This window comes from Tachyglossus aculeatus, chromosome 3 (genome assembly GCF_015852505.1).
Source record: "Tachyglossus aculeatus isolate mTacAcu1 chromosome 3, mTacAcu1.pri, whole genome shotgun sequence".
Taxonomy (NCBI): domain Eukaryota; kingdom Metazoa; phylum Chordata; class Mammalia; order Monotremata; family Tachyglossidae; genus Tachyglossus; species Tachyglossus aculeatus.
In genome coordinates this window covers 510,587-533,173 of record NC_052068.1, presented here as the reverse complement: position 1 = coordinate 533,173, position 22,587 = coordinate 510,587, and the positions used below count along the sequence as shown (strand labels likewise).

The 22,587-nt window shown below is 49.0% G+C and overlaps 2 protein-coding genes across 2 annotated transcripts in view; one reads left to right on the top strand and one right to left on the bottom strand.

Annotated features, from left to right (window-relative positions):
• FAM53B (family with sequence similarity 53 member B) overlaps positions 1 to 8,347 on the top strand; it is a 43,121-nt gene extending 34,774 nt beyond the window's left edge. The window contains 2 exon segments of the mRNA XM_038743970.1: positions 5,944 to 6,018; positions 7,916 to 8,347. Of these exon segments, the coding sequence (XP_038599898.1) occupies positions 5,944 to 6,018; positions 7,916 to 8,347 (507 nt within the window).
• Positions 8,348 to 11,131: 2,784 nt separating this feature from the next.
• LOC119925625 (phospholysine phosphohistidine inorganic pyrophosphate phosphatase) overlaps positions 11,132 to 22,587 on the bottom strand; it is a 57,981-nt gene continuing 46,525 nt past the window's right edge. Inside the window, exons 6-7 of the mRNA XM_038743969.1 lie at positions 19,535 to 19,626; positions 11,132 to 11,364 (exon numbers count right to left, since the gene is read on the bottom strand). Coding sequence (XP_038599897.1) covers positions 11,265 to 11,364; positions 19,535 to 19,626 — 192 coding nt within the window. The 3' untranslated portion in view covers positions 11,132 to 11,264. The remainder of the gene's footprint in view (positions 11,365 to 19,534; positions 19,627 to 22,587) is intronic.

The window sequence follows — 22,587 nt, the reverse complement described above, 5'->3', positions numbered from 1 at the left end:
ATCCTCCCATCTTACCTCCTTCACTTCCCCACAGCACCTGTATAGATGTATATATGTTTGTACATATTTATTACTCTATTTATTTATTTATTTTACTTGTACATATCTGTTCTATTTATTTTATTTTGTTAGTATGTTTGGTTTTGTTTTCTGTCTCCCCCTTGCAGACTGTGAGCCCACTGTTGGGTAGGGACTGTCTCTATATGTTGCAAACTTGTACTTCCCAAGCACTTAGTACAGTGCTGTGCACACAGTAAGCGCTCAATAAATACGATTGATGATGATGATGATTGATACGATTAATACGATTGATTTATTGATTTATTGAGCGCTTACTGTGTGCAGAGCACTGTACTAAGCGCTTGGGAAGTACAAGTTGGCAACATATAGAGATGGTCCCTACCCCACAGTGGGCTCACAGTCTAGAAGGGGGAGACAGAGAACAAAACCAAACATATTAACAAAATAAAATAAATAGAAATGGAGAGAGAGAAACAGAGAGGGGGCAGAGAAACAGAGAGACAGAGGAAGAGAGGAAGAAATAGAGAAATGGAGAGAGAGAGAGAGAGAGAAACAGAGAGGGGGCAGAGAAACAGACAGAGACAGAGAAAGAGGAAGAAATAGAGAAATGGAGAGAGGGCAGAGAAACAGACAATCAATCAATCAATCGTATTTATTGAGCGTTTACTGTGTGCAGAGCACTGTACTAAGCGCTTGGGAAGTACAAGTTGGCAACATATAGAGACAGTCCCTACCCAACAGTGGGCTCACAGTCTAGAAGGGGGAGACAGAAAACAAAACCAAACATATTAACAAATAAAATAAATAGAAATGGAGAGAAACAGAGAGGGGGCAGAGAAACAGAGAGACAGAGAAAGAGAGGAAGAAATAGAGAAATGGAGAGAGAGAGGGAGCAGAGAAACAAGTTGGCAACATATAGAGACAGTTCCTACCCAACAGTGGGCTCACAGTCTAGAAGGGGGAGACAGAGAACAAAACCAAACATATTAACAAATAAAATAAATAGAAATGGAGAGAAACAGAGGGGGCAGAGAAACAGACAGAGAAAAAGAGAGGGAGAAATAGAGAAATGGAGAGAGAGAGGGCAGAGAAACAGACAATCAATCAATGAATCGTATTTATTGAGCGCTTACTGTGTGCAGAGCACTGTACTAAGCGCTTGGGAAGTCCAAGTTGGTAACATATAGAGACGGTCCCTACCCAACAGTGGGCTCACAGTCTAAAAGGGGGAGACAGAGAACAAAACCAAACATACTAACAGAATAAAATAAATAGAATAGATATGTGTAAAGAGAATAGATATGTGACAGAGACAGAGAGGCAAACAGGCAGAGACAGAAGGAGAAACAAACAGGGAAACAGAGGCAGAGACAGAGAGAGAGGAGGGGGCTTCAAGGCCCGAAGCCCGGCCCCTGCCCCCAAATCTGTCCCGTTCCCCCCCAGAGCCCTCCGATCTTTTGACCCCCTCAAGTTTTCTGGTCACCGTGCCCCACTTAGTCCCCGTGATGCCCTCAACACCACCCTCTCTACTGAACTCAACACACTTTCCTATCCTTCTGTCGACGTCATACCACTGACTCACAACCCTTAGAGAAGCAGCGTGGCTCAGTGGAAAAGGACCCGGGCTTTGGAGTCAGAGGTCATGGGTTCAAATCCTGGTTCCGCCACTTGTCAGCTGTGGGACTTTGGGCAAGTCACTTCACTTCTCTGGGCCTCAGTTCCCTCACCTGGAAAATGGGGATGAAGACTGTGAGCCCCCCGTGGGACAACCTGATCACCTTGTAACCTCCCCAGCGGAGCAGCGCGGCTCAGTGGAAAGAGCCTGGGCTTTGGAGTCAGAGGTCATGGGTTCAAATCCCGGCTCTGCCACTTGTCACACAGTCGGGGATGGCCTCTTGGCCTCAGTTCCCTTGTCTGGAAAATGGGGATTAAGACTGTGAGCCCTATGGGGGACAACCTGATCACCTTGTAACCTCCCCAGTGCTTAGAACAGTGCTTTGTACATAGTAAGTGCTCAATAAATGCTATCATTATTATTATCTTCTAGACTGTGAGCCCGCTGTTGGGTAGGGACTGTCTCTATATGTTGCTGACTTTTACTTCCCAAGCACTTAGTGCAGTGCTCTGCACACAGTAAGTACTCAATAAATACAATTGATTGATTGATTAGAACAGTGCTTTGCACATAGTAAGTGCTTAATAAATGCTATCATTATTATTATTATTATTATTATTATTATTATTATTATTAACCCTGGCTCACCTCCACAGTCCACTTCTTTCACTCCTGAGCACGAGCCGCAGGGCACTGCCGGTAGAAATGCAGACATCGGGCCGACCTCCTCCTCCTCCTCAAGTTCAATCAATCAATCAATCAATCGATCGTATTTATTGAGCGCTTACTGTGTGCAGAGCACTGGACTAAGCGCTTGGGAAGTACAAGTTGGCAACATAAAGAGACAGTCCCTACCCAACAGTGGGCTCACAGTCTAAAAGGGGGAGACAGAGAACAAAACCAAACATACTAACAAAATAAAATAAATAGAATAGATATGTACAAGTAAAATGAATAAATAAATAAATAGAGTAATAAATATGTACAAACATATATACATATATACAGCAGCTGTGGGGAAGAGAAGGAGGTAAGATGGGGGGATGGAGAGGGGGACGAGGGGGGGAGTCCCTGGCACTCGTCTCTGGCTGCCCTGAGCGGGGAGTGGGAGCCGTCCTGATCCCTGTTGCCACCATCGAGGGAGCGGATGCCTCAACATGCCACACATGCCTTTCCTAAATCTCATTCCCAAGTCCCTCCCGCTCGAGGGGACCAGGCAGCTCCAGGGGGGGCGTGGGACCCCTTCCATGTGGGAGAAGGTGCCCGGTAAGGGGAAAGTCCCAGGGCTCTGGGTGAGTGGGCTGGGCACACTGAGCCTTAGAGGTGTGGCTCAGTGGAAAGAGCCCGGGCTTTGGAGTCAGAGGTCAGGGGTTCAAATCCCGGCTCCGCCAGTTGTCAGCTGTGTGACTCTGGGCAAGTCACTTAACTTCTCTGTGCCTCAGTTCCCTCATCTGGAAAATGGGGATTAAGATTGTGAGCCCCACGTGGGACAACCTGATCACCTGTATCCCCCCAGTGCTTAGAACAGTGCTTTGCACATAGTAAGCGCTTAACAAATTCCATCATCATGATCTCCAAAGAACACTGGTGACTGGTAGAACCAGCCCCAAGTTGGGCCCATTTTAGTCACTCGTTGGACAGAATAGTCATTCATTCATTCAGTCGTATTTATTAATCGCTTACTGTGTGCAGAGCGTTCATTCATTCATTCAGTCGTATTTATGGAGCGCTTACTGTGTGCAGAGCAGTGTACTAAGCGCTTGGGAAGTACAAGTTAATAATAATAATGGCATTTATTAAGTTCATCCATGCCTGCTTTGCCGCTGCCCTCTCCTCTGCCCGGCAACATTGTTTCTACATCCTTATTGCCATCCACGTCCATTGTCCTCCTCAATTGTTTCAGATGTTTAACTCCCTCCTCAAACCCCCATCCCCCTGCAACCCCATCACTTAATAATAATAATAATAATAGTAATATTAATGATAATGATGATGGCATTTGTTAAGCGCTTACTCTGTGCAAAGCACTGTTGTAAGCGCTGGGGGATGATACAGGGTGATCAGGTTGTCCCACGCGGGGCTCACAGTCTTCATCCCCATTTTACAGCTGAGGTCACTGAGGCTCAGAGAAGTGAAGTGACTTGCCCAAGGTCACACAGCAGGCATGTGGCGGGGCCGGGACTCGAACCCATGACCTCTGACTCCAAAGCCCGGGCTCTTTCCACTGAGCCACGCTGCTTCATAGTAAGCGCTTAATAAATGCTATCGTTATTATTATTAACCCTGGCTCACCTCCACAGTCCACTTCTTTCACTCCTTAGCACTAATGGCATTTATTAAGCGCTCACTATGTGCAAAGCACTGTTCTAAGCGCTGGGGAGGTTACAAGGTGATCAGGTTGTCCCACGGGGGGCTCACAGTCTTCATCCCCATTTTCCAGATAACTGAGGCACAGAGAAGTGACTTGCCCAAAGTCACACAGCTGGCAATTGGCGGAGCCAGGATTTGAACTCACGACATCTGACTCCAAAGCCCGGGCTCTTTCCACTGAGTCACGCTGCCCTTAATGACCTGGCCAGATATTTTATTAATAAAAATTGAAGCCATCAGGCATGCTCTCTCTTGCTACACTGCAGTCCCTTCTTCCTCTGCCCCTTCTTCAACTCTCCCGTCTTTCCTAGCAGTATCTCAAGAGATCTCCCGCCTCCTCTCAAAATCTACCCTCTCCATCCCCCCATCTTACCTCCTTCCCTTCCCCACAGCACCTGTATATATGTATATATGTTTGTACATATTTATTACTCTATTTATTTATTTTACTTGTACAAATCTATTCTATTTATTTTATTTTGTTAGTATGTTTGGTTTTGTTCTCTGTCTCCCCCTTCTAGACTGTGAGCCCACTGTTGGGTAGGGACCGTCTCTATATGTTGCCAACTTGTACTTCCCAAGCGCTTAGTACAGTGCTCTGCACACAGTAAACGCTCAATAAATAAGATTGATTGATTGATTGATTGATTTATTGATTGATCTACCCGCTCCACCTATGCCTCCAGATCCAACCCTTTCCTCCTTAGCGAAACAACTGTCCCCACCCTTCTTCCCTCCCTGACAGCCATCTTCAACTGTTCACTCTCAAATAGCTTCTTACAAGTCCTGCCTCTGGCCTGGAACTCCCTCCCCTTTCATTCATTCATTCAATCGGATTTATTGAGCCCTTACTGTGTGCAGAGCACTGGACTGAGCGCTTACTGTGTGCAGAGCACTGGACTGAGCGCTTGGGAAGTCCAAGTCAGCAACATCTAGAGACGGTCCCTACCCAACGGCGGGCTCAGGGTCTAGAAGGGGGAGACGGACAACAAAACCAAACATATTAACAAAATAAAATAAATAGAATAAATATGTACAAGTAAAATAAAGAGAGTAATCAATAGAGAAGCAGCGTGGCTCAATGGAAAGAGCACGGGTTTTGGAGTCAGAGGTCAATCAATCAATCAATCGTATTTATTGAGCGCTTACTGTGTGCAGAGCACTGGACTAAGCGCTTGGGAAGTACAAGTTGGCAACATATACAGACAGTCCCTACCCAACAGTGGGCTCACAGTCAAAAAGGTCATGAGTTCAAATCCCGGCTCCACCACATGTCTGCTGTGTGACCTTGGGCAAGTCACTTCACTTCTCTGAGCCTCAGTTACCTCATCTGTAAAATGGGGATTAAGACTGTGAACCCCACGTGGGACAACTTGATCACCTTGTATCCCCCCCTCAGCGCTTGGAACAGTGCTCTGCACATAGTAAGCACTTAACAAATGCTATTATTATTATTATTATGTACAAACATGTATACAGGTGTATATCTGTATATATCAGGTATATATATATATATTCATTCATTCATTCAATGGTATTTATTGAGCGCTTACTGTGTGCAGAGCACTGTACTAAGCGCTTGGGAAGTACAAGTTGGCAACATATAGAGACGGTCCCTACCCAACAATCAATCAATCAATCAATCAATATCAATCAATCGTATTTATTGAGCGCTTACTGTGTGCAGAGCACTGTACTAAGCGCTTGGGAAGCACAAGTTGGCAACATATAGAGACGGTCTCTACCCAACAGTGGGCTCACAGTCTAGAATATCTTTCATATCTGACAGACCCTCACTCTCCCCACCTTCAAAGCCTTATTAAAATCACAACTCCTCCAAGAGGCCTTCCCTGACTAAGTCTTTTAACCCCTTCACCCCCTCCCTTCTGCTTCACCCTTGCACTTGTGTTCGAATCCTTTCGTCACACCCCCTTCAGCCCCCTAGCACTGATGTCCACATTACCCATTACATCAGTGTAATTTATTTTAATGTCCGCTTCCCCCTCGGGACCGTAAGCTCCTCGTGGATGGGGAATGTGTCTGCTAATTCCGTTATACTGTTCATTCATTCATTCATTCAATCATATTTATTGAGCGCTTACTGTGTGCAGAGCACTGGACTAAGCGCTTGGGAAGTCCAAGTCGGCAACATAGACGGCCCCTACCCAACAGCGGGCTCACAGTCTAGAAGGGGGAGACAGACAACAGAACAAAACATATTAACAAAATAAAATAAATAGGATGAATATGTACAGGTAAAATAATAATAATAATTGGCATTTGTTAAGCACTTACTACGTGCAAAGCACTGTTCTAAGCACTGGGGAGGATACAGTTCTCTCCCAAACACTGAATTAAGTGCTTTGCACACAGTAAGGGCTCGATTAATACGATTGACTGATTGATTGATTGACCAGAGGGCTGCAGCCAGAAAGCCATAATCAGAGAGCCTTGGCCAGAGAGCTGCGTTCAGAAAGTAACGATCAGAGAGCTGCAGCCAGAGAGCAGGGACCAGTCTTCTAGACTGTGAGCCCACTGTTGGGTAGGGACCGTCTCTATATGTTGCCAACTTGTACTTCCCAAGCGCTTAGTCCAGTGCTCTGCACACAGTAAGCCCTCAGTAAATACGATTGATTGATTGATTGACCAAAGAGCCACCATCAGAGATCTGGGATCAGAGGGCTGCGGCCAGAGAGCCGGGAGCAGAGAGACCCGCAGTCGGAGAACTGAGAGCAGAGAGACGGGATCAGAGATCCGGTTTGGGCATCTGAGGGGGGCTGGGGAAGCAGCGTGGCTCAGGGGAAAGAGCCCGGGCTTTGGAGTCAGAGGTCATGGGTTCGAATTCCGGCTCCACCAAATGTCAGCTGTGTGACTTTGGGCAAGTCACTTCACTTCTCTGGGCCTCAGTTCCCTCATCTGGAAAATGGGGATGAAGACTGGGAGCCCCACCGTGGGACCACCTGATCACCTTGTTAGCTCCCCAGCGCTTAGAACAGTGCTTTGCATGGAGTAAGTGCTTAATAAATGCCACCATTATTATTATTATTATTATTCCTGCACTGGGTGTGACTGCAGCCCCTCGCCCCCCCCAGCTCCCCTTCCTCCCTCGAGGCTCTGGTTGTGGGGGCCCTGCTTGGTTGTACCTATCTATTCTATTTATTTTATTTTGTTAGCATGTTTGGTTTTATTGTCTGTCTCCCCCTTCTAGACTGTGAGCCCACTGTTGGGTAGGGACTGTCTCTATGTGTTGCCGACTTGTACTTCCCAAGCGCTTAGTACAGTGCTCTGCACACAGTAAGCGCTCAATAAATACAATTGATTGATTCACTGTACACGCTTAGGTGCGGAGTCTGGGTGGGGCAATATTTTCTGTGTAGGGTTTCTAGGACTCAGAAGGCTAACCAAAATAACAACTGCTGTTTATTACATGCTTACTGAGGGCCAAGCGCTGTGATGAGGGGCAGGGTGGATAAAGGAGGATCCAACCAGAACCCAATCCTCGTCCCACCCGGGGCTCACAGTCCAAGGAGGGCTGGGGGTGGAGAGCAAGGATTTTAGCGCTACTTTGCAGTTGGGGAAATTGAGTCCCAGAGCCGAGAGATGGCTTGCCCAAGGTCACTCAGGAGCCCAGTGGCAGAGTGGGATTCGAATCCAGGTCTCTTCTCTCCCAGCTCCGGGCTCTTTCCATCAGGCCTTTTCAGATTGTGAGCCCACTGCTGGGTAGGGACTGTCTCTAGATGTTACCAACTTGTACTTCCCAAGCGCTTAGTCCAGTGCTCTGCACACAGTAAGCGCTCAATAAATACGATTGATGATGATGATGATGATGATGATCAGGCCGCCCTCCCTCAGCCCAGAGCCTGCTGTTGACGGCGTCACCGGAGCGGTGTAGCCGCTCGGTCATCGCAGGTGTTGGTCGAGCGCGACCAGCGACTTGACCCCTGCCCGGAGTCGGGGTCAGGGGTGGCGAGGGGATGGGGGGAGGGTCTCGGTTGGCACCGCCAGTTCCGGTCACCCCTTCCGGCCTCGTTTCCCGTGTGGATCCGAGGGGCCTCTCCCGTCCCAGCCACCACCGGCCGGACCCCGGCCCGACCCCGGGCAGACCAGGGCGTTTCTGCCTGGCGGTGGCGGCGGTGGTGGCCCGGTGGAGCGGAGGAGTGGGAATGTTGTCGGGCTCCAGCCCCCCTGAAGGGAAGCAGCTCCCGAGAGAGGAAGACCCGGGGCCTGGTGGGAATCGCTCGCTCCTTGCTGGGATTCTCCTCGGAGACGGTGCCAGCCGGTCACTCAGAGAAAGGGAGGAAGCTGTCAGGTGTGGCCTACCGGCCACACGAAGCACCCTGACCGTCACGGCCAGAGAGGGACGGGGGGAGCAGGGGGGAGGAGGCCGCAGTGGTCACTGCTGGGAGTGGGGTGGGGAGTGTGGGAGGAGGTCACAGTGGTCACCCCTGGAGGTCGGGGGAGCATGGGAGGAGGCCGCGGCGGTCACTGCTGGGAGCAGGAAGGGGAGCATAGCTGGAGGCCACAGTGGTCACTGCTGGAGGTGGGCGGGAGCATGGAAGGTGGCCACAGCCCATCCCAGTCCCATTGGTCTGGTTCATCCCAGGCCGGCCCCTCCCTTCCCACCCGGGCCAACTCCTCTCCTCTCACCCCAGTCCATCCCAGGCCAGCCCTGTCCCTCCCGCCTGGTCCATCCCGGGCCGACTCCAACCCTCCCGCTTGGTCTATTCTATTTATTTTATTCTGTTAGTATGTTTGGTTCTGTTCTCCGTCTCCCCCTTTTAGACTGTGAGCCCACTGTTGGGTAGGGATCATCATCAATCGTATTTATTGAGCGCTTACTATGTGCAGAACACTGTACTAAGCGCTTGGGAAGTACAAATTGGCAACATATAGAGACAGTCCCTACCCAACAGTGGGCTCACAATCTGAAAGGGGGAGACAGAGAACAAAACCAAACATACTAACAAAATAAAATAAATAGAATAGATACGTACAAGTAAAATAAATAGAGTAATAAATCTGTACAAACATATATACCTATATACAGGTGCTGTGGGGAAGGGAAGGAGGTAAGATGGGGGGGATGGAGAGGGGACGAGGGGGACATCTCTATATGTTGCCAACTTGGACTTCCCAAGCTCTTAGTACAGTGCTCTGCACACAGTAAGCGCTCAATAAATACAATTGATGATGATGATGATGATGATGGTCTGTCCCAGGCGGGCCCCACCGCGCCTGCCCCTCCCACCCTCGCTCCTTATGGAGTGGGAAGAACTGGTTGGGGCCCGTCGGCTCCTGGCACCGTGAGCCTCGGGCCCATTTCTCCAGGATGCTAGAGCGGACTGGAATTTCCACGCCCACCTCGTTCATTGCCACCACACGCGCCCGCTAACGGCGGCCAGCTTGGATGGGAAGCAGATCCAGGGAAAGGGGCAGAATCCTCCCAGGTTGGCCGTCCCAGGCCTGGAGTTCTTGCAGCCCCAAGAGCCGTTCCACTGGGAGAGTGACCGGAGCCAGCGGTGGTAGCCGTGGTGGCCCCAGGTGGGCCCAGACATGTGTCCGGGGCCTGGCCGAGCCGGTATGAGCTCGCCACGAAGGACACTCTATTTATTTATTTATTTATTTATTTATTTTACTTGTACATATCTATACCTATTTATTTTATTTTGTTAGTATGTTTGGTTTTGTTCTCTGTCTCCCCCTTCTAAACTGTGACCCCAGTGTTGGGTAGGGACTGTCTCTAGATGTTGCCAACTTGGACTTCCCAAGCGCTTAGTACAGTGCTCTGCACACAGTAAGTGCTCAATAAATTCAATTGATTGATTGATTGATTGACAGACTTTTAGACTTTGAGCCCACTGTTGGGTAGGGACTGTCTCTAAATGTTGCCAACTTGTACTTCCCAAGCACTTAGTACAGTGCTTTGCACACAGTAAGCGCTCAATAAATACAATTGATTGATTGATTGACAGACTTTTAGACTTTGAGCCCACTGTTGGGTAGTGACTGTCTCTATATGTTGCCAACTTGTACTTCCCAAGCGCTCAGTACAGTGCTCTGCACACAGTAAGCGCTCAATAAATACGATTGATTGATTGACTGACAGACTTTTAGACTTTGAGCCCACTGTTGGGTAGGGACTGTCTCTATATGTTGCCAACTTGTACTTCCCAAGCGCTCAGTACAGTGCTCTGCACACAGTAAGTGCTCAATAAATACGATTGATTGATTGACAGAAAGCCACAGTGAGGACCTTTAGAGTTTTAGCTCCAAGAGCCAAAGGCCAGGAGAGTCAGGCCCCAGATCAGGAGTCCCGAAACTGAGCCGTCAGGGGCTAGTTCATGGCAGGGGGAGTGGGGTGGTGGGGGCGGGCCAGGGGGTGCAGCCTGCGGCAGCCAGACGGGAACCGAGCAGCGTGGCTCAGTGGAAAGAGCCCGGGCTTTGGAGTCAGAGGTCATGGGTTCGAATCCCGGCTCTACCAACTGTCAGCTGTGTGACTTTGGGCAAGTCATGTCACTTCTCTGGGCCTCGGTTCCCTCATCTGGCAAATGGGGATTAAGATTGTGAGCCCCCCCCCCGGGACAGCCCGATCACCTTGTAACCTCCCCAGCGCTTAGAACAGTGCTTGGCACAGAGTAAGCGCTTAATAAAATGCCATTACTATTAATTAACGTCACGGGGCTGCCAACCAAGTGCGGGCTATGCGCTGAGCCCCGTGCTCATCCGGAGGCTTGGGGGGCTGGGGGCCTGAAGGGACCTGGGAGGGCAGAGGCAGGGAGGTGGGGGGAAATCCAAGGCCCTACTTGAGAGCTCACCTCCTCCAGGAGGCCTTCCCAGACTGAGCCCCTTCCTTCCTCTCCCCCTCGTCCCCCTCTCCATCCCCCCATCTTACCTCCTTCCCTTCCCCACAGCACCTGTATATATGTATATATGGTTGTACATATTTATTACTCTATTTATTTATTTTACTTGTACATATCTATTCTATTTATTTTATTTTGTTAGTATGTTTGGTTTTGTTCTCCGTCTCCCCCTTTTAGACTGTGAGCCCACTGTTGGGTAGGGACCGTCTCTAGATGTTGCCACCTTGGACTTCCCAAGCGCTTAGTGCAGTGCTCTGCACACAGTCAGCGCTCAATAAATATGATTGATTGATTGATTGATCCAGGGAGAATGGGGGAGGCTGGGGGGGCCACGGAGGCCAGAGGTCAAGGAGGGTGGGGAGCCTAAGAGGAGCAGGAAGCTCGAGGGCCCGGCATCAGGCCCGGGGCAGGTGCCGCAGGAGCAGATCTGCTGCCTCAGCCAGGTTGTCCACGTAGCCGTCGGCCTTCACGTCGGAGCGCCGCTCATCACAGGGCCTGGAGGGAATCAATCAATCAATCAATCAATCAATCGTATTTAGTGAGCGCTTACTGTGTGCAGAGCACTGGACTAAGTGCTTGGGAAGTACAAGTTGGCAACATCTAGAGACAGTCCCTAACCAACAGTGGGCTCACAATCTGAAAGGGGGAGACAGAGAACAAAACCAAACATACTAACAAAATAAGATAAATAGAATAGATATGTACAAGTAAAATAAATAAATAGAGTAATATATATGTACAAACATATATACATATATATACAGGTGCTATGGGGAAGGGAAGGAGGTAAGATGGGGGGATGGAGGGGGATGAGGGGGAGAGGAAGGAAGGGGCTCAGTCTGGGACACGACCCACCGTGTGACAGGGGAGCTGGACCGCCGGAATTCCTGGGAATCCTGACTGGGAGCCCCTCAGCCCTGGGGACCTGAGGACTGGGGACACGGATCCTGGGGACACAAACCCCAAGGACACAGATCATATCGAGAGAAGCAGCGTGGCTCAGTGGAAAGAGCACGGACTTTGGAGTCCGGGGTCACAGGTTCAAATTCCACCTCCGCCACATGTCTGCTGTGTGACCTTGGGCAAGTCACTTAACTTCTCTGAGCCTCAGTTACCTTATCTGTAAAATGGGGGTTAAGACTGTGAGCCCCCCGTGGGACAACCTGATCACCTTGTATCCCCCCCAGCGCTTACAACAGTGCTTTGCACATAGTAAGCACTTAATAAAAATGCCATTATTATTATTATTATTATTATATCTGGGGGACATGAAGCAGTGAAGAAGCAGAAGAGCTTAGAGAAGCTTAGCAGCGTGGCTCAGTGGAAAGAGCCTGAGCTTTGGAGTCAGTGGTCATGGGTTCAAATCCCGGCTCCGCCAATTGTCAGCTGTGTGACTTCTCTGTGCCTCAGTGACCTCATTTGTAAAATGGGGATTGACTGTGAGCCCCCCGTGGGACAACCTGATCACCTTGTATCCCCCCAGCGCAAAGAACAGTGCTTTGCACATAGTAAGCGCTTAATAACAATGCCATTATTATTATTATTATTATGAACCTCAGGGACACAGACCCAGGGGACACAACCAGGTGGACAAAACCCCTAGGGACAAGAACCCGGGGGATGCGGACACCAGGGACGTGAACATGGGTGACACAAACCCCGGGGACATGGACCCGACATAAACTCTAGGGACGCGAACCTGGTGGACACAAACCTGACACATATCCCGGGGACATGAACCCAGTGGACACAAAACCCACACATACCCTGGGGATCCGAACCTGGGGACCCCAGAGACACAAACCCGACATAAACCCCGGGGTACACGAACCCTGTGGACACAAACCCAGGGGACCCGCACGCTGGGGACATGATCCTAGAGGACACAACCCGGGGGTCACAAACCCTGGGGACACCATTTCAATCTTTCAGGCAGGGTTTTGGGCTATTTCCTTTGTTCTCCAAGGGTAGCACCCACCGTCTCTCTATCTCTGTGAGTCTCTGTCTCTCTGACTCCCCATCTGATGGGTAAATTTAGAAACTCTTGCACATTAAGTACGGGCTTCGATTTGGCAACGGCTAGACCGACCTGTCTGCTGGGCGACCTCGACTGGGCTTGACAGATAACCAATTGCAAAACAAAGGAGAAGAAAAATAACTTATCTCTGTACTCTGGAAACGGGCCATTTCCCACAGTACAGAAACATCTTTAATAAACACATCTTCCCAAGGTGACCTGGCCAGTCGCCCGGGAACTTGCGCAATTGGCAAAATCCCTTCTTGGTTTGCAAAGGGTTTATTAGGGCTCGTACGTTGGAGCTAAAACTCGGAATCTCACCCACGGAGAGGATGCTCTGCCCGGGACCCTCCCATTCGGGACCCTGAAAGCCCAATCCGGGATTCCCCAGCATGAAACTGGAGAAGCAGCGTGGCTCTGTGGAAAGAGCCCGGGCTTTGGAGTCAGAGGTCATGGGTTCGAATCCCGACTCCGCCACATGTCTGCTGTGTGACCTTGGGCAAGTCACTTAACTTCTCTGAGCCTCAGATACCTCATCTGTAAAATGGGGATTAAGACTGTGAACCCCACATGGGACAACCTGATCACTTTGTATCCCCCCAGCACTTAGAACAGTGCTTTGCACATAGTAAGCGCTTAACAAATGCCAACATTGTATTATTATGAAACTTCAGGAGTTGGTGTTCCCCCGAATTGGTGATGTGACCCCTTTTTTGTGTGTGTTTGTTTTAACCCTTTTTTTTGTATTTGTCTTCTTCTTTCGTATTCCCTTCCTTCTATTAAAATTGTCCTTCTATTAAAATTGTAACGATACAGCTATATTGCTATGTGTCCGCGCTTCTTTCTCTGAAAAAGGGGACTTGTAGTCGCGGGTCTGAACCTTATTCGTTGGTTAACTGAAGAAATATTTCGTTAACCGCACACCATCTCTCTGTGTCTTGCGCTCAGTATCTCTTGCTCCGGTCCCCCTGCCCTCCACCCCAAGCCCTCGGCTCCAATCCAGAGGGCTGAGATGGTGACCGTCGGCCCCCTGGATGTCTGCTCTCTGGGGACGGTAGTAGTTGCCCGCGGGGAGAGTCCAGTCGCCCGCCCATCCAGGAACCCGGGCAACCAGGTGTCCGGTTGCTGGGGAGTCGGGAACTGAGAAGTGAATGTTGGGGGCTCAGCCGGGGTGGGCGGGGAGCCATCTGGGGGGTCACCCTCTGGGCCTCTGGTTTCTGCCAGAGTCCCCGCTCCACCAGCAAGAAGGTCAAGGGAGAAATGAGAGTGTCTCCGGCCCATTTCATCCCTCCCCCATGACCGAGTGCTGGCAGACTGGACTAAGGGATGGCGAGAGCGTGAGAACGAGGACGGCCCCCCACACACAGTGTCCCCATGGGGCTATTTTGGGCCCAGGGACATCTGTGCCGGGACTCGGACTCTCTGCTATTTGAGAAACAGAAAAAAAACCTCGTGTGTTGAGAAAAAGGCTGTTCCAGAATAAAATCTGGGTCTGAAGTCAGGGACCGGCTGGGGGGAACAGAGGCAGGAAAGTCGGGACAGGGCCGGGGAACGCCAGCAGGTCCGGGGGTGCTTCTATCTCTGTTTGCCATTACTGTCTGTCTCTCTGCACCTCTGCCTCTCCCACAGTCTGTGGGTGTCTCTCCTTCTCTTGCTCTCTGTCTACTTGAGTCACACTGTCAGCTGTGTGACTTTGGGCAAGTCACTTCACTTCTCTGGGCCTCAGTTACCTCATCTGTAAAACGGGGATGAAGACTGTGAGCCCCCCGTGGGACAACCTGTTGCTAAGCATTTAGATCATGAGGAAATTTACTTTCGCCCAGGGTGTCCTTTCTGAATCCCATCCACCCCTACCCTTCTTTTTTTTTTTTAATGGTTTTTGTTAAGCACTTACTATGTGCCAGGTACCGTACTTGTAGATACAAGCTCATCAGGTTGGACACAGATCATTTAATTCTATTTTTTCTGACGATTCTGACACCTGTCTATATGTTTTGTTGTCTGTCTCCCTCTTCTAGACTGTGAGCCTGTTGTTGGGTAGGGACCGTCTCTATATGTTGCCGACTTGGACTTCCCAAGCGCTTAGTACAGTCCTCTGCACACAGTAAGCGCTCAATAAATACGATTGAATGAATGAATGACGCCTGTCTATATGTTTTGTTGTCTGTCTCCCCCTTCTAGACCGTGAGCCCGTTGTTGGGTAGGGACCGTCCCTCTATGTTGCCGACTTGGACTTCCCAAACACTTAGTACAGGTGCTCTGCACACAGTAAGCGCTCAATAAATACGATTGAATGAATGAATGAATGAATGAATCACCTTTGTAACCTCCCCAGTGCTTAGAACAGTGCTTTGTTCTCTGTCTCCCCCTTTCAGACTGTGAGCCCACTGTTGGGTAGGGACTGTCTCTATATGTTGCCATCTTGTACTTCCCAAGTGCTTAGTACAGTGCTCTGCACACAGTAAGCGCTCAATAAATAAATACGATTGATTGCTTTGCACATAGTAAGTGCTTAATAAATGCCATCATTATTATTATTAGTATGTTTCTGTTGACAGAACACTATAATGGGTGCCTCTTGCGTACAGAGCATTGTACATAATAATAATAATAATAATAATGGCATTTATTAAGCGCTTACTATGTGCAAAGCACTGTTCTAAGCGCTGGGGGGGATACAAGGTGATGAGGTTGTCCCATGTGGGGCTTACAGTCTTCACCCCCATTTTACAGATGGGGTAACTGAGGCACAGAGAAGTTAAGTGACTTGCCCAAGGTCACACAGCAGACATGTGACAGAGCGGGGATTTGAACCCATGACCTCTGACTCCAAAGCCCGTGCTCTTTCCCACTGAGCCACGCTGCTTCTCTTACATCAATCAATCAGTGGTAAATATTGAGCACTTATTCATTCAATCATATTTATTGAGCGCTTACTGTGTGCAGAGCACTGTGCTAAGTGCTTAATGTGCTGTACTAAGCACCTGGGAGAGAATAATACAACAGAATTGGTAGACTTCTGTCTTTCTAGACTGTGAGCCCACTGTTGGGTAGGGACTGTCTCTATATGTTGCCAACTTGTACTTCCCAAGCGCTTCGTACAGTGCTCTGCACACAGTAAGCGCTCAATAAATACGATTGATTGATTTGCCAATTTGTACTTACTGCACATAGTAAGCGCTCAATAAATACGATTGATGATGGTGATTTGGCACCTACTGTTTGCTGACTGAAGTATTTGGTGCGTTCTACGGGCAGAGTGCTCTACTGGGTACTTACTGAATGCAGAGTACGCTACTACTGGGCACCTGCTGTATGCAGAGTGTTGTGCTCAGTGCTTGGGAGAGTCCAATAGAGGTCGAAGACACGATCCCTGCCCTCGAGGAGCTTACAGCCCAGTGGGGCCTTCCCTGAGCAGGCCCTCATTTCCCCCATTGGGCCTCCCTTTTGTATCACCTCTTCTCTGGGCTGTGCCCCATTTAAGCACTTGTGATTGACCCCAGCCCCGCAGTCCTTATGTCCATATTCATTCATTCAATGGTATTTATTGAGCGCTTACTGTGTGCAGAGCACTGTTCTCCCATTTCCCCTCGCAGTAATTTATTTTCACGTCTGTCTCCCCCTCTAGACGGTAAGCTCGTTGTGGTTAGGTACCGTGTCCGGCAGCTCTACAGTACTGTTTTCTCCCAAGGGCCTAGTAATAATAATAATAATAATAATAGTAATGGCATTTATTAAGCGCTTACTATGTACAATGCGCTGTTCTAAGTGCTGGGGAGGTTACAAGGTGATCAGGTTGTCCCTCGGGGGGCTCACAGTCTTAATCCCCATTTTACAGATGAGGGAACTGAGGCACAGAGAAGTTAAGTGACTTGCCCAAAGTCACACATAGTAGCATGAAGCGGTGTGGCCCAGCGGAAAGAGACCGGGCCTGGGTTCTAATCCCGCCTCCACCACTTGCCTGCTGCCTGATTTTTGCAAGTCACTTCACTTCTCTGTGCCTCCATTTCCTCAAGTGTAAAATGGGGATTCAGTACTTGTCAATCAATCAATCAATCAATCGTATTTATTGAGCGCTTGCTGTGTGCAGAGCACTGTACTAAGCGCTTGGGAAGTACAAGTTGGCAACATCTAGAGACAGTCCCTACCCAACAGTGGGCTCACATCTATTCTATTTATTTTATTTTGTTAGTAAGTTTAGTTTTGTTCTCTGTCTCCCCCTTTTAGACTGTGAGCCCACTGCTGGGTAGGGACTGTCTCTATATGTTGCCAACTTGGACTTCCCAAGCACTTAGTACAGTGCTCTGCACACAGTAAGCGCTCAATAAATACGATTGATGATGATGATGATGATGATGATGATATAGACACAAGTGTTGTGGGGCTAGCATTGGGAAGAACATCAAGGGCATAATAATAATGATGATGATGATGGCATTTGCTAAGCGCTTACTATGTGCCAAGCACTGTACTAAGCACTGAGGAGGTTACAAGGTGATCAGGTTGTCCCACGGGGGGCTCACAGGCTTCATCCCCATTTTACAGATGAGGTAACTGAGGCACAGAGAAGTTGTGACTTGCCCAAAGTCACACAGCTGACAATTGGCGGAGTCGGCATTTGAACCCATGACCTCTGACTCCAAAGCCTGTGCTCTTTCAGTCAATCAATCAATCGTATTTATTGAGCGCTTATGGTGTGCAGAGCACTGTACTAAGCGCTTGTGAAGTACAAGTTGGCGACATATAGAGACAATCCCTACTCAACAGTGGGCTCACTGTCTAGAAGGGGGAGACAGAGAACAAAACCAAACATATTAACAAAATAAAATAATAAATAAATAGAATAGATATGTACAAGTAAAATAAATAGAGTAATAAATATGTACAAACATATTTCCACCGAGCCACGCTGCTTCTCAAGACACAAGATCATCAGGTCAGACACAGTCCACGTCTCACTCACGTGGGGCTCACAGCCTAAATCGATCGCGTTTATTGCGTGTCTACTGTGCGCCGAAGAGCACTGTACTGAGCGCTCGGTAGAGTGCAATAAAGTAGAATTCGCAGACACATTCCCTGCCCGTAACTAGCTTCCACTCTAGAGCTTACAGCCTAAATAGGAGGGGGAACGGGGACCGAATCCCTGTTTTACGGATGAGGAAACCACAGCCCAGGGGTCTCCCCCTTCTAGGCTGTGAGCCTACTGTTGGGTAGGGACTGTCTCTATATGTTGCCAACTTGGACTTCCCAAGCGCTTAGTACAGTGCTCTGCACACAGTAAGCGCTCAATAAATACGATTGATTGATTGATTGATTGATTGAATGTGTTGAAATAATGCCCTCTTCTGTCATCAGCTTTCCAGGAAGAGTTCCAAAGAGTTGGCTTTTCGGGCAAGGTGTCAAGTGATTTGGCTGACGCCAGGCAGTCACCACACTGCAGAGAGTTTGGGGCTCATGTCCAAGCAGCGTGGCTCAGTGGAAAGAGCCCGGGCTTTGGAGTCAGAGGTCGTGGGTTCGAATCCTGGTCCTGCCAGTTGTCAGCTGTGTGACTTTGGGCAAGTCACTTCACTTCTCTGGGCCTCAGTTCCCTCATCTGTCAAATGGGGATGAAGACTGAGCCCCCCGTGGGACAACCTGATCACCTTGTGACCTCCCCAGCGCTTAGAACAGTGCTATGCACATAGTAAGCGCTTAATAAATGACATTGTTATTATTATTATTATTATTATTATCACACCCTATCAGTTCTACCTTCAGCACATCTCTCGAATTCACTTAGGACAGCGTGAGGAAGCAACGTGGCTCAGTGGAAAGAGCTCGGGCTTTGGAGTCAGAGGTCATGGGTTCGAATCCCGGCTCTGCCAACTGTCAGCTGTGTGACTGTGGGCAAGTCCCTTCACTTCTCTGGGCCTCAGTTACCCCATCTGTAAAATGGGGATTAAAACCGTGAGACCCCCGTGGGACAATCTGATAACCTTGTAACCTCCCCAGCGCTTAGAACAGTGCTTTGCACAGAGTAAGCACTTAACAAATACTATCATTATTATTACAGCACATTGCTGCATAGGAAGCATGTAGTAAATACAGTGGTAAAACGACTGTGGCTTCTAGACTGTGAACCCACTGTTGGGTAGGGGCCGTCTCTAGATGTTGCCAACTTGTACTTCCCAAGTGCTTAGTCCAGTGCTCTGCACACAGTGAGTGCTCAATAAATACGATTGATTGATTGATTGATTGGGTGTGCCCATCCCTGGGGGTCGGGAGACGACCGATCCGAGTTGGGGGTGCCGAGCTGTTGGCCACCACCATGCGTTGTTGGCCACCACCACGCGGTGGGAGAGACGTCCTTTGGTGGGGATTCCCCGGCACCGGGCCCCTCTGCGCCCGGGCGAGGGAGGAACCGCGCTGACCCCATCCCCCCCTTTTAGACTGTGAGCCCACTGTTGGGTAGGGACTGTCTCTATATGTTGCCAATTTGTACTTCCCAAGCGCTTAGTACAGTGCTCTGCACACAGTAAGCGCTCAATAAATACGATTGATGATGATGATGATGATGATCCACTCCGTCGGAGGAGAGGGGAGAAGAGCCGCGCTGACCCCAACGACCCCGTCGAGAGGAGGAGGAGGAGGAGGAGGAGCCGCACTCACCTGTACTTTCCCGTCCGCACTTGGAGCGCTCTCATGCCACAGCGCTGGGCCCCGCCAACGTCGCTCACGATGTCGTCTCCGATCATGAGGGTCTGGACCGCAACGACACAAATCCCCATCAGCTGGCCCGGCCCCACCCGACCTCCTCCACACCCCAACCCCATCACCCGGATTCATCAATCAATCAATCAATCAATCGTATTTATTGAGCGCTTACTGTGTGCAGAGCACTGGACTAAGCGCTTGGGAAGTACAAGTTGGCAACATCTAGAGCCAGTCATCATCATCATCATCATCATCAATCGTATTTATTGAGTGCTTACTGCGTGCAGAGCACTGGACTAAGCGCTTGGGAAGTACAAGTTGGCAACACTTAGAGACAGTCCCTACCCAACAGTGGGCTCACAGTCTAGAAGGGGGAGACAGAGAACAAAACCAAACATACTAACAAAATAAAATAAATAGAATAGATATGTACAAGTAAAATAAATAAATAAATGAATAGAGTAATAAATATGTACAAACATATATACATCTATACAGGTGCTGTGGGGAAGGGAAGGAGGTAAGATGAGGGGGATGGAGAGGAGGGCGAGGGGAGAATAATTATTATTAATAATAATAATAATAATGGCATTTATTAAGCACTTACTATGTGCAAAGCACTGTTCTAAGCGCTGGGAAGGTTACAAGGTGATCAGGTTGTCCCACAGGGGGCTCACAGTCTTAATTCCCATTTTACAGATGAGGGAACTGAGGCACAGAGAAGTTAAGCAACTTGCCCAAAGTCACCCAGCTGACAATTGGCGGAGCCCGGATTTGAACCCATGACCTCTGACTCCAAAGCCCGGGCTCTTTTCCACTGAGCCACGCTGCTTCTCGATTGAACGAGACACTACCGCCCCTGGACAGAGGCAGAGACACCCGACTTCGGATAATAATAATAATAATGATGATGGCATTTGTTAAGCGCTTCCTATGTGCAAAGCACTGTTCTAAGCACTCTTTGCAAATAGGAAGCACTGTTCTAAGCACTGGGGGGATACAATAATAATAATGGCATTTATTTATTATTTATCATTATTATTATATACAAGGTGATGAGGTTGTCCCATGTGGAGCTCACAGTCTTAATCCCCATTTGACAGATGAGGGAACTGAGGCTCAGAGAAGTAGAGAAGCAGCATGGCTCAGTGGAAAGAGCCCGGGCTTTGGAGTCAGAGGTTGTGGGTTCAAATCCCAGCTCCGCCACTTGTCAGCTGTGTGACTTTGGGCGAGTCACTTCACTTCTCCAAGCCTCATTTCCCTCATCTGGAAAATGGGGATTGAGTCTGTGAGTCCCAGCTGTGTGACTTGGGGCGAGTCACTTCACTTCTCCAAGCCTCATTTCCCTCATCTGGAAAATGGGGATTGAGCCTGGGAGTCCCAGCTGTGTGACTTGGGGCGAGTCACTTCACTTCTCCAAGCCTCATTTCCCTCATCTGGAAAATGGGGATTGAGCCTGGGAGTCCCAGCTGTGTGACTTGGGGCGAGTCACTTCACTTCTCCAAGCCTCATTTCCCTCATCTGGAAAATGGGGATTGAGTCTGTGAATCCCATGGGACAACCTGATTACCCTGTATCTACCCCAGCGCTTAGAACAGTGCTTTGCACATAGTAGGTGCTTAATAAATGCCATTATTATTCCAGCACTTAGAACAGTGCTTAAATGCCATCATCATCATCATTATTATTATTATTATTATTATTATTATTAAGTGACTTGCCCAAAGTCACAGAGTTGACAAGTGGCAGGGCCGGGATTCAAACCCACGGCCTCTGACTCCCAAGCCCGGGCTCTTTCCACTGAGCCACGCTGCTTCTCTGCTTTGGATGCATCCGGCATTCCCCTCCACGGACGGCAGCTCGAGTCTCCACCTTCCCATGCCCCTACCACCATCCAGTTGGCCATCAGTCAAAAAAGCTCCAAGGATCCGGGGCCTAGGACTGGAGGGAGAATCGGTACCGTCCCGCTCGGCCGCGCCGGGTTCTCGGGGCCGGAAGACGCACGACCAGGTTATTGCAACCTCTCTAGGTGTCCTGAAAGCGGACTGGGATAGCCACGGAGTCCCCCCGGTTCCTATCAATCAATCAATCGTATTTATTGAGCGCTTACTATGTGCAGAGCACTGTACTAGGCGCTTGGGATGTACACGTTGGCAACGTATAGAGACGGTCCCTACCCAACAGCGGGCTCACGGTCTAGAAGATAACAGATGAGAAATTCTCTCCAGGGTCTCACGTCCTCCAAAAGAACCCCAACATTGAAACGCTTCCTCTTAAGAATAATATTGTACATATTTATTCTATCTGTTTTATTCTGTTAATATTTGTTTTGGTTTGTTGTCTGTCTCCCCCGTCTAGACCGTGAGCCCACTGTTGGGTAGGGACCGTCTCTATATGTTGCCAAATTGTACTTCCCAAGCGCTTAGTCCAGTGCTCTGCACACAGTAAGCGCTCAATAAATACGATAGAATGAATGAATGAATGAATAAAAATGTTGGTATTTGTTAAGCGCTTACTATGTGCCAAGCACTGTTCTAAGCGCTGGGGTATGCCTATGGGATTGTGCCTATGGGATGGGCACAATTCTTATCCTTCACAATAGACCTGAAAGCACAGAATTCAGGGAATTTTTTTAAGGAATGGATTACTTATTTGACGGCTGCAATCTATGGGAGAAAATATGCATGGCTACAACTAGCCTTCACAGAAATGTCATTTTTGATGAGAAAAACACTCTGAGCGGCTGTAATAAGGACCTTGTGTGTTACCCAGGTGAATAAATTTCAGGCCCGACATGTGGTAAAGTTAGTCAGATTGACAGGGATTTATTGATGCTGATTTTAAACCACATTCTAGCTACATATTAGTTTCCATGGGAATCCGGTTGTCCCACAAGGGGCTCACACATCCCCATTTTCCAGATGAGGGAACTGAGGCCCAGAGAAGTGAAGTGACTTGCCCAAAGTCGCCCAGCTGACAAGTGGGGGAGCCGGGATTTGAACCCACGG